The following is a 15,409-nucleotide window of genomic DNA, read 5'->3' on the forward strand; positions in this document are numbered from 1 at the left end:
CTGCCCCTCCCCCACATTCTCTCTGTCTCTCTCAAATAAATAAATAAATCTTAAAAAAATAAATAGTCAGAACAGCACCTGGTATAGATTAAGTACTTGGTAAAATTTAGCTGTTATTTGCTATTACTTGTTAAAAATTACCTCCTCAAAAAAAAAAATTACCTCCTCACTGGTCTCCTTGCATCCATTCTGCCCTTCTTCTCTCAATCTTTCCCATAATGCAGACTGTGATTATTCAAAATGCAACTCTGATCACATTACATGCACAAGTGCACACACACGCATACTTACATTGCTGAAAAAAACATTCAGGAGCTCCTGGGTGGCTCAGTAGGTTAAGTGTCTGCCTCTTGATTTCAGCTGGGGTCATGATCTCAGGGTCGTAAGATCAAGCCCCAGGTCGATCTCTGTGCACCGCATGGACTCTGCTTGGGATTCTCTCTCTCCCTCTCCTTCTGCCCCTCCCCACCTCTAAAATAAAAAACAAAACAAAACAAAAGCCCAACATTCAGGGGCTACCAATCCTTAACATTCTCCTTAAGTCCTACCCACCTCCCCAGCCTTGCCTTTTATCTCTGTCCATTTTGCTCTTGAGCTTCAGCCACACCCAGTTTCCCTCAGAAACAGGCTCACCATGCTCCCTCCTGCCTCAGGGCCTTTGCACATGATGGTCCCTCTGTCTGGGAAGCCCTTCTTCCCTCTGGTCTGCCCTTTGCCTGTCCTGCTCATGTTGCACATCTCAGCTCCAGCATGGCTTCCACAAAGGTGCTCCCCAATCCCAGACTAAGTTACATTTCTTTGTTAAAAATTACCACAAATGTGGGGCGCCTGGGTGGCTCAGCCAGTTAAGCGTCTGCCTTCAGCTCAGGTCCTGATCTTGAGGTCCTGGGATCGAGCCCCGCGTCTGCCTTCCTGCTCAGCAAGGAGCTTGCTTCTCCCTCTCCCTCTGCCTGCCACTCCCCCTGCTTGTGTTCTCTCTGTCAAATAAATAAATAAAATCTTTAAAGGAAAAAAATTACCATAAATGTGATCCTTCAGAAGTCACCCCCACTCGTAATTATCCATTTGTTTGTGTGATCATGTGGTTATTTGCTGTCCTCCCCTCTAAACTGAAAGGCCTGTAAAATCAGGAAACGTATCTGTTCCTACTGTTTTTGTTGCAGCAAATCTACCTTGTCTGGCACATACAAGTACTATATTCTGAATGAGTGAATGAATGAATGAATGGGTCTTCAGCAGAAGCAACCACAGCCAACATACAGGGTCCATAAGGGGGCACTCTTGGCCCTTCGTAGTTACTGGTGCCAAGCCACTGACTTTGGACAGTCCACACAGAGGTAGTGAAAGACCTCTGGGCCGCAGGTGCATTGGTGACCGGCAATGTGTCCTTGGCTAAGTCCTGTCACCTACATGAGCTTCCATGTCTTCATCTGTAAAATGTGGATTATGATTCCTATATCACAGAGTTGTCCAGAGGACCAAAGGAACCTTGGATTAGATGGTGGTTTTTTAAACTTTTAACATTAAACAAGGTGAAAAGTTGTTTAGTTTTTCAAAAGGAACTTTGCCAGGAATCTAAATGGAAAGAAAAACCAAATATACAAGAAGTATAAAGGCTGACACAGGCAGTTTTAGGCCCCTTACCCCAACTCAACACTTAAGCCAGGTTCTTACCCTGGACAATGACAAGTCTGGCTACAGATGGGTTTCACGGGCATGATTTGTTGGGACCACCTCAGTATCAAGTGGTTTAGACACAAGGCCAGGCCACTGTGAAACCCTAACAGAGAGACTCATCTCAGCACAACTCCGGGGCCCCCAAAGAAACCTGCTTCTACCCCCGCGCACCCCTCCCCACCCCCAGGGCTGCTCAGGTCCTGCTCTGGCTGTGTAGTGTGGTCCCTGGACCTCTGGGTGAGGGAGGAAGTACCCCAGCATCTCAGTCCGCACCCCCCCAACCCTGACCCGCCTCAGCCTGACACTCCCCAGGGGGGGCCTCAGCTGAGCTGACTGCCCCTGCAGTGTCTGTTTTCACCTCTAGGGCCTCTCTGGCCGTCCAAGCCCCGACTGGCCTCCACTGAAGCTCAGCATCCACTTCAGAGCTCTGGACTTAGTTTTAGACCCCTAGAAACAGATTTCCAACAGGGGTCACCCACATAACTTTTCCCACCAGCTATCCTAAAGTCTTGGGGGACGAGGTCCCCCAAATCAGGGGCAGTGAAGGGAGCACAGCCCCTCCTCTCAAAGAAACAAGAGCCGATCCCAAGGAACAGGGGTGGGATTGGCACCCAGACCCTGGGCTTTCTCTGGTTTCTGACATGGAGATAACCTTTCCCTCCCTCCCCAGTCTCCCCCTCCCTTTGGAAGAGGGATGGAAATGCTGAGTGTGTGGAATGGAACAGGCACAGCATAGAAAGTGGGAAATGACTGAGGAGCCAGTTGTTGGAAGAGGGGAGGCAGGCAGGGCTGTTGTATAATTGCCTAGGGTTGGGGCGCCTGGGTGGCTCAGTCGGTTAGGCGTCTGCCTTCGGCTCAGGTCATGATCTCAGGGTCCTGGGATGGAGCCCTGCATCAGGCTCCCTGCTTGGCAGGAAGCCTGCCGCTCCTTCTCCCTCTGCTACTCTCTCTCTGTCAAGTAAATAAATAAAATCTTTTTTAAAAATTGCCTAGGGTTATTCATGGCAAAACCTGGGGCTTCAATTCACACCACACCTGATCATCATCAGACCGACCCACTAGGTCTGCCCCTCTCCTGCCTCCATTACAGCTCAGCCCACCTCTCCGCCAGAGCTTCCTCAAGTAGCATGCACTCCATACCCCACCTCAGGTGACACGGCTGCTCACTGAAGTAACGGTCTGTCTTTGTAGGCTTCACTTCCGTGCTCCCTGAGGGAGTTTTGAAAAAAACTATGTCCTACAGCATGTATTTTAAGCTGACAACTAAAATTGTTTTGTCATCAGTTTAAATCATTACAGAAGGTATTTCTGATGTTGTGACTTTTTTTTTTAAAGTAGGCTCCATGCTCAGTGTGAAGCCCAACGGCAGGTCTTGAACTCACGACCCTGAGATCAAGACCTTAGCTGAGATCAACTGACTGAGCCACCCAGGTGCCCCTAAATGTTGTAACATTTTTTTTAATTCTCTTTTAAAATTTTGATTTATTTACTTGTCAGAGAGAGAGCCCCAGCACAAGCAGGGGGAGCATTAGGCAGAGGGAGAAGCAGGCTCCCCGCTGAGCAAGGAGCCCGATATGGGACTCGATCCCAGAACCCCGGGATCATGACTTGAGCCAAAGGCAGATGCTTAACGGACTGAGCCACCCAGGTGTACCAATGTTGCAACATTTTTATTTTTTTTATTTTTTATTTTTTTTTAAGATTTTATTTATTTATTTGACAGAGAGAGACACAGTGAGAGAAGGAACACAAGCAGGGAGAGTGGCAGAGGGAGAAGCAGGCTTCCCGCCGAGCAAGGAGCCCAATGTGGGGCTCGATCCCAGGACCCTGGGATCATGACCTGAGCCGAAGGCAGACGCTTAACGACTGAGCCACTCAGGCGCCCCTGTTGCAACATTTTAAAATAAAACCATTAAGACTGTTTTATTTTTTTTTTAAGATTTATTTATTTGAGAGAGAGAGAAGGGGGAGAGAGAGAGAGAGATCAGCAAGCTGGGGGGAGGGACAGAGGGAGAGTGAAATGCTGAATGTGGAGCCCAACATAGAGGCCGATCCCACGACCCCAAGATACTGACCTAAGCCAGATGCCCAACTGACTGAGCAACCCAGGCGCCCCCAATAAGACTGTTTTAAATGTGTGTTCAATGAAATCTAAACATCACAATGGTCTGATACCAACCATTGCCTCTCTCTGTACACATAATAGAACAACTAGACAGAAGATCAGTAAGGACACAGACACTTGGAGAGCACTATACACCAATGGACCCATCAGACACACACAGACTACTCCACACAACAGCAGCAGAATACACATTCTTCTCAAGCTCACATAGAACATTCTTCAAGACAGATCACATGTTAGGCCACAAAACAAGTCTTAACAAAATTAAGAAGATTGGAATCATACCAAATGTCTTTTCTAATCACAGTGGAATGAAACTAGAAATCAATAGCAATAGGAAACCTAGAAAATTCAAAAATACGTAGAAATTGAACCACCAATGGGCCAAAGAAGAAATCACAAGGGAAATCAGAAAATATCTCAAGACAAATAAAATGAAAACACAGGGATGCCTGGCTGGCTCAGTCAGTAGAACATGTGACTTTTGATCTCAGAGTGGTAAGTTCAAACCTCACGTTGGGTGTAGGTATTACCTAAAATTTTTTAAAAATAAAAATAAAAAATAAAGGGGCGCCTGGGTGACTCAGTCGGTTGGGCATCTGCCTTCAGCTCAGGTCATGATCTCAGGATTCTGGGATCGAGCCCCACGTTAGACTCCCTGCTCATGGGGAAGCTACATCTCCCTTTCCTCCTCACTCATGCTCTCTCTTACTGTCTCAAATAAATAAATAAATAAATAAATAAAATCTTTAAAAAAAATAAAGGGGCACCTGGGTGGCTCAGTCGGTTAAGTGTCTGACTCTTGGTCTTGGCTCAGGTCTTGATCTCAGGGTCATGAGTTCAAGTCCCACACTGAGCTCCACATTGGGCATGGAGCCTACTTTAATAATAATAATAATAATAAAATAAAAATGAAAACACAGCATACCAAAACATGGGATGCAGCAAAAGCAGTGCCAAAAGGGAAGTTTATAGCAGGGAGCATCTACATTAAAAAAGAAGAAAGAAGATTTGTAAGGCAGTGAAAATACTCTGCAACATATTATAATGACAGATACATGTCCTTACACATTTGTCCAAACCCATAGAAGGTACAACACCAACAGTGAACCGTAATGTAAACTACAGACTTTGTGTGGTTGTGAGGTATTAGTGGAGGTTCATCAGTTGTAACAAAGGTACGGCTCTGGTCCAGGATGTCACCAATGGGGAAAGCTGTGCATGTGTGGGTTCAATTTTGCTGAACACAAAAGTGCTCTAAAAAAAATCAAGTCTTAATAAAAAGAAAGAATTTCAAAGAAAAATAAACGAGGGGTGCCTGGGTGGCTCGGTCAGTTGGGCATCTGCCTTCAGCTTGGGTCATGATCCCAGGGTCCTGGAATTGAGCCCGGCATCAGGTTCCCTGCTCAGCAAGGAGCCTGCTTCTCCCTCTGCCTGCCACTCCCCCTGATTGTGCTCTTTCTCTCTCTGTCAAATAAATCAATAAAATCTTTAAAAAAAAAAAAGCAATAAACATAACACACCACATTAACAGAATAAAAGAAAAAAACACATGCTCATCACAATTGATGTAGAAAAAACATTTGACAAAATTCAACACCCTGGGCACCTGGGTGGCTCGGATGGTTGGGCGTCTGCCTTCGGCTCGGGTCGTGATCCCAGAGTCCTGGGATCGAGTCCCGCATCGGGCTCCCTGCTCCTTGGGAGCCTGCTTCTCCCTCTGCCTCTCTCTCGCTCTCTCTCTCTCTGTGTCTCTCATGAATAAATAAATAAAATCTTTAAAAAAAAAAAATTAGTTGCATAAAACCTTTAAAAAAAAAAAATTCAACACCCTGGGGCGCCTGGGTGGCTCTGTCGTTAAGCGTCTGCTTTGCTTTCGGCTCAGGTCATGATCCCAGGGTCCTGGAATCGAGCCCCACATCGGGCTCCAGTCCCACATCGGGCTCCTTGCTCACGGGAAGCCTGCTTCTCCCTCTCCCACTCCCCGTGCTTGTGTTCCCTCTCTCGCTGTGTCTCTCTCTGTCCAATAAATAAATAAAATCTTTAAAAAAAGAATTCAACACCCTTTCATGATAAACACTCAACAAACTAGGAAAAGAAGGACCATACCTCAACACAGTAAAAGCCATATATGAAAACCCACAGCTAACGTCATACTCAACAGTGAAAAACTGAGAGCTTTTCCTCTAAGACTAGGAACATAGCAAGGACACCCCCTCTCACCACTTCTGTTCAACAAAGTTCTGGAAGTCCTAGCCACAGCAATTAGGCATTGAAAAGAAATAAAAGACATCCAAACGGGAAAGGAAGAAGTAATTACCTCTGTTTCCAGGTGACATGATCTTATATGTACAAAACCCTAAAAAAACTAATACATTCAGCAAAGTTGCTGGCACAGAATCAACACTCAAAATTATCAGTTGTGTTTCTATACACTAGCACTGAACAGTCCAAAAAGGAAATTAAGAAAATAATCTCATTTACAGCAGCATCAAAAAGAATAATATAGGGCGCCTGGGTGGCTCAGTCGTTAAGCGTCTGCCTTCGGCTCAGGTCATGATCCCAGGGTCCTGGGATCGAGCCCCACACGGGGCTCCCTGCTCAGCGGGAAGTCTGCTTCTCCCTCTCCCACTCCCCCTGCTTGTGTTCCTGTTCTCGCTGTGTCTCTCTCTGTCAAATAAATAAATAAAATCTTTAAAAAAAAAAAAAAAAAGAATAATATAACTAGGAATTAGCCAAGCAGGCCGAAGACTCCTCTGCTGAAAACTACAGAACACACTGCTGAAAGCAAGAAGAGATGAATAGAAAGAAGCCCTATGTTCATGGATTGGAAGACTTCATATTGTTGAAATGTTGGTCTTACCCAAAGTGATCTACAGATTAAATGCATCCCTATCAAAATTCTAAAGGTGTTTTTTTTTTTGGCAGAAATAGAAAAAAACTATCCTAAAATTCATATTGAATCTCAAAGGACCCCAGGTAGCCAAAAAAATCTTGAGAAAGAGGAACAAAGCTAGAGGCCTCACACATTCTGATTTCAAAACATACCACAAAACTACAGTAATCAAAACACTATGGAAGTGGCATAAAGACAGACATATAGACTAATGGAATGGAATGAAGAGCCCAAAAATAAAGCCTTAGTTACATGGTCAAATGATTTTCAACAAGGCTGCCAAGACTACACAATGGGGAAAGACAGTCTCCTCAACAAATGGTATTGAGAAAACTGGACATCCACCTGCAGAAGAATAAAGTGGGACCCAGACCTTACACTGCAAACAAAAATTAATTCGAAATGGATTAAAATCCTAAACATAAGACCTAAAACCATAAAACTCCTAGAAGAGGACATAGGGGGAAATCATGACATTGTAATGCGCAATGATTTCTTGGATATGACACCAAAAGCAGCTAGCTAACAAAAGCAAAAATAGACAAATGGGACTACATCAAAGTTCAAAACTTCTGCGGAGGAGAGGAAACAACAGGGTGAAAAGGTAGCCTACAAGAGGTGAGAAATACTTGCAAACCGTACATTGAACAAGAGGTTAATATTAAGAATGCATAAAGGGGCACCCAGCTGGTTCAGTTGGTGGAGCATGCAACTCTCGATCTCAGGGTGGTGAGTTCAAGCCCCACACTGGGTGTAGAGATTACTTAAAAAAAAGTTTTAAAATTTAAACAATAAAATTTAAAAAAATAAAATCTTAAAAAAAATACAAAAGAACTACAACTCAGTATTAACAACAAGACACAAATCACCCAATTTAAAATGAGCAAATAGGGGCGCCTGAATGGCTCAGTTGGTTAAGCGTCTGACTCTTGACCTCGGCTCGGGTCATGATCTCAGGGTTGTGAGTTCAAGCCCCATGTTGGTCTCCAAGCCCAGCATGGAGCCTACTCAAAAAGAAGAAGAAGAAGAAGAGAGAGAGAGAGTAAATCGACATTGAATAGACATTTATGCAAAGCAGATATGCAGTCCACAGCACATGAAAAGATGCTCAACATTAGGGAAATGCAAATCAAAACCACTAGATATCACCTCACACCTGTTAGGACGACCACTATCAAAAAAAAAAAAAAAAACAGAACACAAAGTGTTGGCAAGAATGTGGAGAAATCAAAACCCTTGTGCACTGTCGGTGGGAATGCAAACTGGTGCAGCCACTGCGGAGGTTCCCCAAAAATTTGAAAAATAAAACTAACAGCAATCCCACTTCTGGGTGTATCTCAGAAGCATTGGAAATAGAATCTTGAAGAGATATTAGTGCTCCCAAGAAGTAGAAGCAAATTACATGTCCGCCAACAGGTGAATGATAAGGAAGATGTGGTATACGTAGAATGGAATATTATCCAGCCTTTAAAAAGAAGGAAATGGTGGTGTATGCAACAGGGATAAACCGTGAGGACATTATACTACGTGATTTAAGCCAACCCTAAAGACAAATATGGCAGGATTCCACTTATCTGAGATATCTAAAGTCATCAAACTCATAGAAACACACAGTAGAATAGTGGTTTCCAGGGGCTGAGGGGTCTGCTCTTTGATGTACAGGGTCTCAGTCATGCAAGATGAAAAAGTTCTCAAGATCTGCAGTACAACAAAGTACATGTAGTTAACAACCAGAATGTACCCTTAAAAGCTGTTGAGGGAGGGGCGCCTGGTGGCTCAGTCAGTGAAGCATTCGTCTTGGGCTCAGGTCATGATCCCAGGGTCCTGGGATCGAGCCCCGCATCGGGCTCCTTGCTCAATGGGGAGTCTGCTTCTCCCTCTGCCCGTAACCCTGCTCATTCTCTCTCTCTCAAATAAATAAAATCTTGGGGGGAAAAAAAAGTTGTTGAGGGTAAAATTATGTTACATGTTTTTTACCACAATCATATATAGAGACCCCCCCCAAAGAAATGTGGACAAGCTCTTCCCCACTTAGGGCAGCGCAGTGACCCTCAGGACAGGCAAAGGGTAACTGGGGAGGGGTCACCGTAAAGGGGGGTTGAGGAAGGGGACCGCTCACCACTAAAGGCCTGTCCTGAGCAGATTATCTGAAAAACTCGAGGATCTGTAAATGGAGTTCAATAAAACAGCCTGTGCTTGTGCCTCTTCTGAAAAATCTGAAATTTTGGAGCACACCACCCCAGGTGGAACACCTTTGATCTGCAGCCTGCTGCCTGGGTTTCCTGCCTTGCTGCTGGCCTTCCAGAGGGGCGGGGTGCTGTCTCACTCAGGGCAAGAACAAGGAGAAGCCAGCATCGCCCCCCTGCCCCGCAGGTCAGCTCTGGCCTCCCACACCCCTCTCCTTCACCCTTACTTTCCCATCCCACAAACTTCTCTGGGTATTAGAAGAATCTGTTGATGAGGATGAGTCGAGGCTGAGGGTTGCAGCTGCTCTCTTACGGAACTGGAAAGAGGCCCTAATGGGACACACTGTGTGCCCAGAAGTGGAGCAGGAGTCTGAATGGGGGCTACAAGGGCCCAGGGATGGTGACACATGGCTTTTGACCCTTCACGGAGCCAGATGGGGATTGCCTCTGACCCAGGGCTAACAGCACCTGCCAGACCCAGGCATTCTGGCCTCTCTCTGGTGAGATTCCCCCTTGCCTTAGGCCCCAGGGCAAAGACCACCAAGGAATGAGGAGGTTCCAGGGAGCGGAAAGGCTTTAATGAGCATCACAACGGGACTGGGTGAGGGGTACAGACTCCAAATCCAGCCTCACTGCCATCGCCTCAGTGAGCAGGAAGGTGGGGGCCCAGCCCTGCTCAGCTGTCCCCTGACCCAGAGCTGGGAGGGGAGTCCCTGGGAATCTTCTCTACCCAGCAAAGGGGGTGAGAGAAAGGGGAGAGCTCTGCTGCCGCCGCCAGGAGCAGGAAGACCTCAAGCAGCAAGCTGACCTCCAGAGGTCGGGAGAGACCCCGAATCAGGCAGAACATCAGCCGCTGGAAGGGCTGATGGGCTAAGCAGGTGAGGAAACTCGTGGGACCCCCCAAACAGCACTGAAAACTCAGAGGGGGCCTCAGAGCCTGCTGGCTCCAGGGACTAAGACCCCTAAGGAGTCACCCCCAGACTGAGACATCACAAAGGGGCCCTTTGCCCTGTCCAGCAAGGGCCAGCAGAAGGTCTGGAGGGAGAAGCGAGGGTGGGAGCCTGGGCGGGCAGAGGAGGCCGAGGGGAGCCTGGGAAGTGCACCAGGGGCTGGGCGGCAGGCAGCGCCATGAAGGGAAGGTGGGAGGGTCCTCTAGCTGCTGTCCTGCTGTTCCTGCTGGCGGATGAGGTTGGCAATGGGACTGGTGATGCCGCCTATCAAGGTCCAGTACTCATCGAAGCTGATGCGCCCATCGTGGTTGGCGTCCAGGTTCTGGATGAGCTTGTCGGCAGCCTTTCGGTTTCCCGTGTCCTGGAGAGGAATGGGAGTCAGCAGTACTGAGGGCAGCGGCCCCGCAGAGCCCAAGACAGGACTCCTGGGGCTCTGGCCTGAGTAGCTGCTGCCTGGGAAGCTTCGAACCGAGCCCTCCCTGGTCAGGCCTGGGTACCCTGAGAGGACAGAGGCCTGGGCAGGGAGGGGGGAGACCCTGTTTTGGGGGGTCACTCTGAAAAGACAGAAGGCACAGTGAGGGAGGGTACCCATGTGAGGACAAAGGCTTGGGGGGTAGACAAGGCCCTTGGGTGGGGGCACTTCACCGTCAGCATATGGTTGAGCTCTTTCTGAAGCATCTTCCGGAAGCTGCTCTTGCTGATCTTGTTCTTGACCAGGCTGTGTTTAGACACGTACTTGTAGAAGTTTTCCACCAGGACCACGACCGCCTTCTCCAGCTCCGTGTAGCAGTCGGCCATCTCACCGCCTCACTGCTCGGGGGGCCTGGGCACCACGAACAGGGGAGGTGAGGAGCCCTCACAGTCCAAACCACCTCCGGCCCCCTGCCCTCATCCGCCCCCTGGGCCCCCAGGCTGGCAGGAGGGATGCAGGAGGGATGAGACAGGAAAAGGGGGGCACCAGGGTGGGCCTGGAATGCGAACTGTGTGGTTGCTGTAATCCAGATGCTCACCAGCTCGACCGCCCCAACAGGTTCCCCCAGCAGCTTCCCCAGGCCCTGCCCCAGCCCCAGGCACTTGGCCTGCCAGAGGCCCAGTGAGATCAGGAGGCTCCCGTGGGAAGGGGGTAGAGTAAGTGCCCATCCCTCTGCCCTCTCCACACCTGACCCACCCAGGGCCCCTGCCCTGGGAGCAAGCACACAGCTAGAAGGGGGCAGGGAGGCCAGAAGCCGTAACCCCCCAGTGGCAGGATTGGCAGAGACCCTAGACCAGGCCACAGAGCAGGGGGCAGGGACCTAGGCCCTCCCCAGTCCCTTCAGCTGGGCACCAGGACAGGGACCTCAGGAGCCCGGGGAAGGGAAAGGACGATACCCTCATCCATTGAGTCAGACTTTCTGCAGAACCCCACCTACACCCTGCTAGGCTGCCCTCCCTCATATCCACCCCAAAATACATAGGAGGACCCAAAGACCCTCCAGCCCATTACCTAAGGAGGAGCTAGGCCTGGTCCTGCCCCAGCTGGAGACAGAGCTGCCGCCAGAGACCACATGTATCACCCCTCACACCAGGACAAAAGGCACTCACAGTCCAAGCGGATACAGCCTTCTGAATAACAGGATATGAGGGGAACAGGCGCGTCTATTCTGTGAGTTGCCGCCCATGCCCAGAGCCCCCCCAAGTGAACCGGGGCAAATGAGCCTCCCCTCCCGCCCCCAAGCCCAGGAATGTGCTACAGCTGCCCTGCTGTCAGATCCTGGCAAGGGAAGGTGGACACAGCCACCATCCTGGGCATCCCGTGGCCCGACCTGGAAGAGAGGTCTGCTTGGCCAGGCCTCACCACAGCCCTATCCCCTGCCCTTGGCACCCTGCCTCCCTGGCCCCCAGACTCCCAGGCCGCACTGGCGGGGGCTACCGTCTCTTCCGGGGTCTGGTCTCCCCAGATACCAGGCATTCCTTGAGGCAAGGATAGTTTCTTACATGCAGCCATTGTGTTTTCTGAACCAAAGGGCATGACTCATAGACTTCAGGACCACTTTTTTAAAATCCTAAGTACATAAGCTCCCTGCTTTTAATCTCTGCGTCTCCCCTCACTTGCATCATCTGGCGCAATGGCTTACCTGAGGTGTATGTTCTATAAATATTCTACCTCCTTCCAGCCCTGGTACCAGGTATCCAAAGCCCCTGACCACCCTTCTAAGATACTTCCCTTACGAAGCTCTTTACGAAGGAAGGATGTGACCCAGAGGGATGAGGCCCTAATGGAGGAAGAAAGTGGGGGTTGAGACAGAGGAGTGTCTCTGACCAGGGACGCTGCCTTCTGTCCCTGCCTTGCCCACCTGACCACTCTGGTCTGTGGCTAGAGGATGGAGAATGGAACTGGGACTCTAAGAAACCACATTCTTTCCCCATGCTCCTTGTCTATTAAGTGTGTGACTGGGGCGCCTGGGTGTCTCAGAAAGTTAGGCGTCTGCCTTCAGCTCAGGTCATGATCCCAGGGGCCTGGGATAGGGCATTGGGCTCCCTGCTCATCGGGGAATCTGCTTTTCCCTCTCCTGCTCTCCCTGCAGGAACATGTTCTGGGCAGTTGCCTCTCCCTCTCTCTCTCTCTCTCTCTCTCTCTCTCTCTCTGTCAAATAAATAAATAAAATCTTTAAAAAAAAAAAGGTGTGTGACTGCGAGGTCCAATGTAAGACTTTCTTTCTTTTTTTTTCAAAGATTTTATTTATTTTTCAATAGAGAGAGAGAGACAGTGAGAGAGGGAACACAAGCAGGGGGAGTGGGAGAGGGAGAAGCAGGCTTCCCGCGAGCAGGGAGCCCGATGCGGGGCTCGATCCCAGGACCCCGGGATCATGACCTGAGCTGAAGGCAGACGCCTAACGGCTGAGCCACCCAGGCGCCCTTCAATATAAGACTTTCATGCAAACACCCTAACACTCACAAATGACAAGGGAAAAGAGTTTCGATCCACGAACCAGTGCTCTGCTGCCCCTGAGTGGGGAATGGCCCAGGATCAGGACCAGCATTCCTGGGGATTCCAAAAGCTGTAGCCCCCTCAGCAAGGACTGTGCCAAGCCTACTCCCCACCAACGTTTGGGAGTAGGAAGGTAGCTCAGAGAACGCCCAAACCTAAACCGTTCCAGACCTTGTTCCTAAGTGAGGAACCCTGTGGGAACTAGTCAGGGAGAGGAAAGAGAAAGAAATCAGGTTTCGGGTGCTGTGCCTCTACCCCCTCCCCCTGGCCCACCCGCCCTCCTCACCACCTTTCTTAGAGTCTTGTTTCTCCGACTCCTCCTGCCCTTCCTGATACCACGTCCCAGCCTCTACCTGGCCTCTGGCAGCCGAGCAGGCCAGACACAGCTGAGCACCCAGGACAGTCAGTTGCCTGCCTCAACAGCCCTGATTTTTGGTCCCCAGTAGTCCATCCCCCACCTTCTAGCCACATGGGAAGGCGGGAGATAGCCATCTGGGTAAGTGCTTCTCCAAGCTTTTTCTGGAGAAGGGTGTCAGAGTGGGTTAGTCAGGTGCCATTACCCTCTTCCTCCCTCCCTCCCCTGGAGGCCAGGGCACAGGCACCTGCCCCTCCCGCCTGCCGCAATCAGCCACCAGCCAAGGTGGAATCAGGCTGGAGGGTCAAGCTGTCCCATCAGCCCCTCCTAGGAAGGGTTGGCAGGAGGGAGGTCCTGGCCTGAGAGCCTGGGGAGTGGGGTGGACGTGTACATTAGAGCCTTCCCAAAATGTAGGAGTGGGGGGGCCACTTGTCCTCCAAAGGGCCTTCGTACCCAGAGCCCCCAACGCTCCTGCTCTCCTTGTCCCTCCCTTAGCTGATTCACCCTTGAGCAACCCAGAGGCGCCACCCCATCCCCGCCCACCTCAGTCCTGCTTGCTGACTTCTCCCAAAGCCTAGGAGCGCTCTGACCCTTGACCCTGGGTCTTGGCCACAGCACCCCCGCCTCCCACCCCCAGGTTCTAGGCCTCACCCCTCCAATTGCCTCCTAGCCACCCCCAGTCCCCTTCAGTCTGGAGCCCTGAACATCCACCACACACAAATCCACCCTCTCTCCCCACTACACATACTCTTCTCAAGTCTCGAATGGTCTCTAGGTGTTAGGAGGTGTCCCTGAACTTCTACGCCTCCTGGTCACCGTCCTCTCTAGAGCTTGGCCCACTCTCAAGCCTGAATTTGGCGCTTCCTGTGTCCCTTTCATACACCTCAAATTCATTCGCTCATTTCTCTTATTTATTTATTTATTTATTTGACAGAAAGAGATACAGTGAGAGAAGGAACACAAGCAGGGGGAGTGGGAGAGGGAGAAGCAGGCTTCCCACAGAGCAGGGAGCCCGATGCGGGGCTCGATCCCAGGACCCTGGGATCATGACCTGAGCCGAAGGCAGACGCTTAACAACTGAGCCACCCAGGCGCCCCAGTTCACTCATTTCTCATCATTTATTTCCTTCTTCATCCATCAACTCATTTATTCACTCATTCAATCACCTGCTAGTTCTCTCGTTCATTCACTCATTCCTTTCCTTCTTCATTCATTCGTCTGCCCCAAGTGCCTTCAGTACACGGGGAAAGTGTGATCTGAACTGGCTGGTACCTTGTCACTCTATTTACAAGGCTGTTTCAAATGAGTATCTCCAACCTCAACAGTGCCATTCTGTGCTCCGTCTTCTCACTCTTTTCCTGGTTCCAGAGGCTAATGTCTCACACAGGTGCCCCTGCCCCCCCCCACCCTCACAGGACTCACTGCATCTAATTCACACATCCACACACAGAGCCCCCATGCCCTGTCCACCCACCTCTGCTTTAGAGCATGTCTCTGGAGGAAGAAGCCTACTCCTCTGGAGCAGTGTCCAGATAAGTGGAGTTGGAGTATGGTGTGGACAGTCACACAGCCTACTGCCCCCCTGGTCTCACCAACAGGCAGAGAGCTCTTTACTAGTCAGCAAGTAAGGCTGAGCCCAGCCCACCAGCACTTGCAGTGCTCCCTCTCGGAGCACCCCTGCCCTCACCCCCAACCCTACAGGGCTGGGCAGGCACCGCAAGGCCCCAACAGTGCAGGTGGCTCCGCCAAGCAAAGCCAGTCAAGCCACAACCTGCCTGGGTCCTGAAGTGGAAACAAGTCTCCTCTCCTCGGGCTCTCAGGCTCGCTGGGCCCTTCCTGGTTCCTCCTGGACCCCATCACCTCTCCCAGGACACGGTTCCCAAAGCTGGTTGAGGCCTGTGTCCAGGTCGGACCACCTCCCAACCCCCACCAACACGCGTTTGTCCTTTTTCTGTTAAGGGAGGGTTGGAGCAGCTGCGACAAAGCTCCTGAGCACTCTGCCTTGCGGCGCAGGCCCTGGAGAAGAGCCCCGTCAGCCTCTGGGGTAGGGAGGGGGGGTCTCCCCACCCCATCCACGCCTCTGAAGGCCTCTCCAGCCCCCAGCCCCACCAGAAATCTCCAACCCCAAACCAGCCTGTGGGAAAATTAACAATTAACCGAACCTTCCTGCCCAGTCTCTAGCAGGCCCCCCGCTCCAGGCTCCCTTCACTGCCCCTCCTCCTGGCCCCAAATGCTTGCAGGGCCTCTCCAGC

General features: G+C 50.4%; 1 protein-coding gene across 1 annotated transcript; it reads right to left on the reverse strand.

The window, feature by feature from the left end:
* Positions 1-10,036: 10,036 nt before the first annotated feature.
* Positions 10,037-11,395, reverse strand: S100A16 (S100 calcium binding protein A16). The gene is made up of 3 exons (XM_028090307.1): positions 11,318-11,395; positions 10,480-10,657; positions 10,037-10,195 (listed from the first exon to the last, which is right to left on the reverse strand). The coding sequence occupies exons 2-3, from the start codon at positions 10,630-10,632 to the stop codon at positions 10,037-10,039; spliced, it is 312 nt and encodes a 103-aa protein (XP_027946108.1). The 5' UTR covers positions 10,633-10,657; positions 11,318-11,395.
* Between the last annotated feature and the right edge of the window lie 4,014 nt (positions 11,396-15,409).

Source organism: Eumetopias jubatus, unplaced genomic scaffold, assembly GCF_037043125.1.
Source record: "Eumetopias jubatus isolate StellerSeaLion01/CBP00866 unplaced genomic scaffold, mEumJub1_p1.0 scaffold_12, whole genome shotgun sequence".
In the NCBI taxonomy this organism is placed as follows: domain Eukaryota; kingdom Metazoa; phylum Chordata; class Mammalia; order Carnivora; family Otariidae; genus Eumetopias; species Eumetopias jubatus.

Coding starts and splice junctions, on each gene's coding strand:
- S100A16 (XM_028090307.1), bottom strand. CDS start 10,632: ATGGCCGACTGCTACACGGAGCTGGAGAAGGCGGTCGTGGTCCTGGTG. Junction 10,196..10,479: donor AGCTCAACCATATGCTGACG/GTGAAGTGCCCC, acceptor ATTCCTCTCCAG/GACACGGGAAACCGAAAGGC.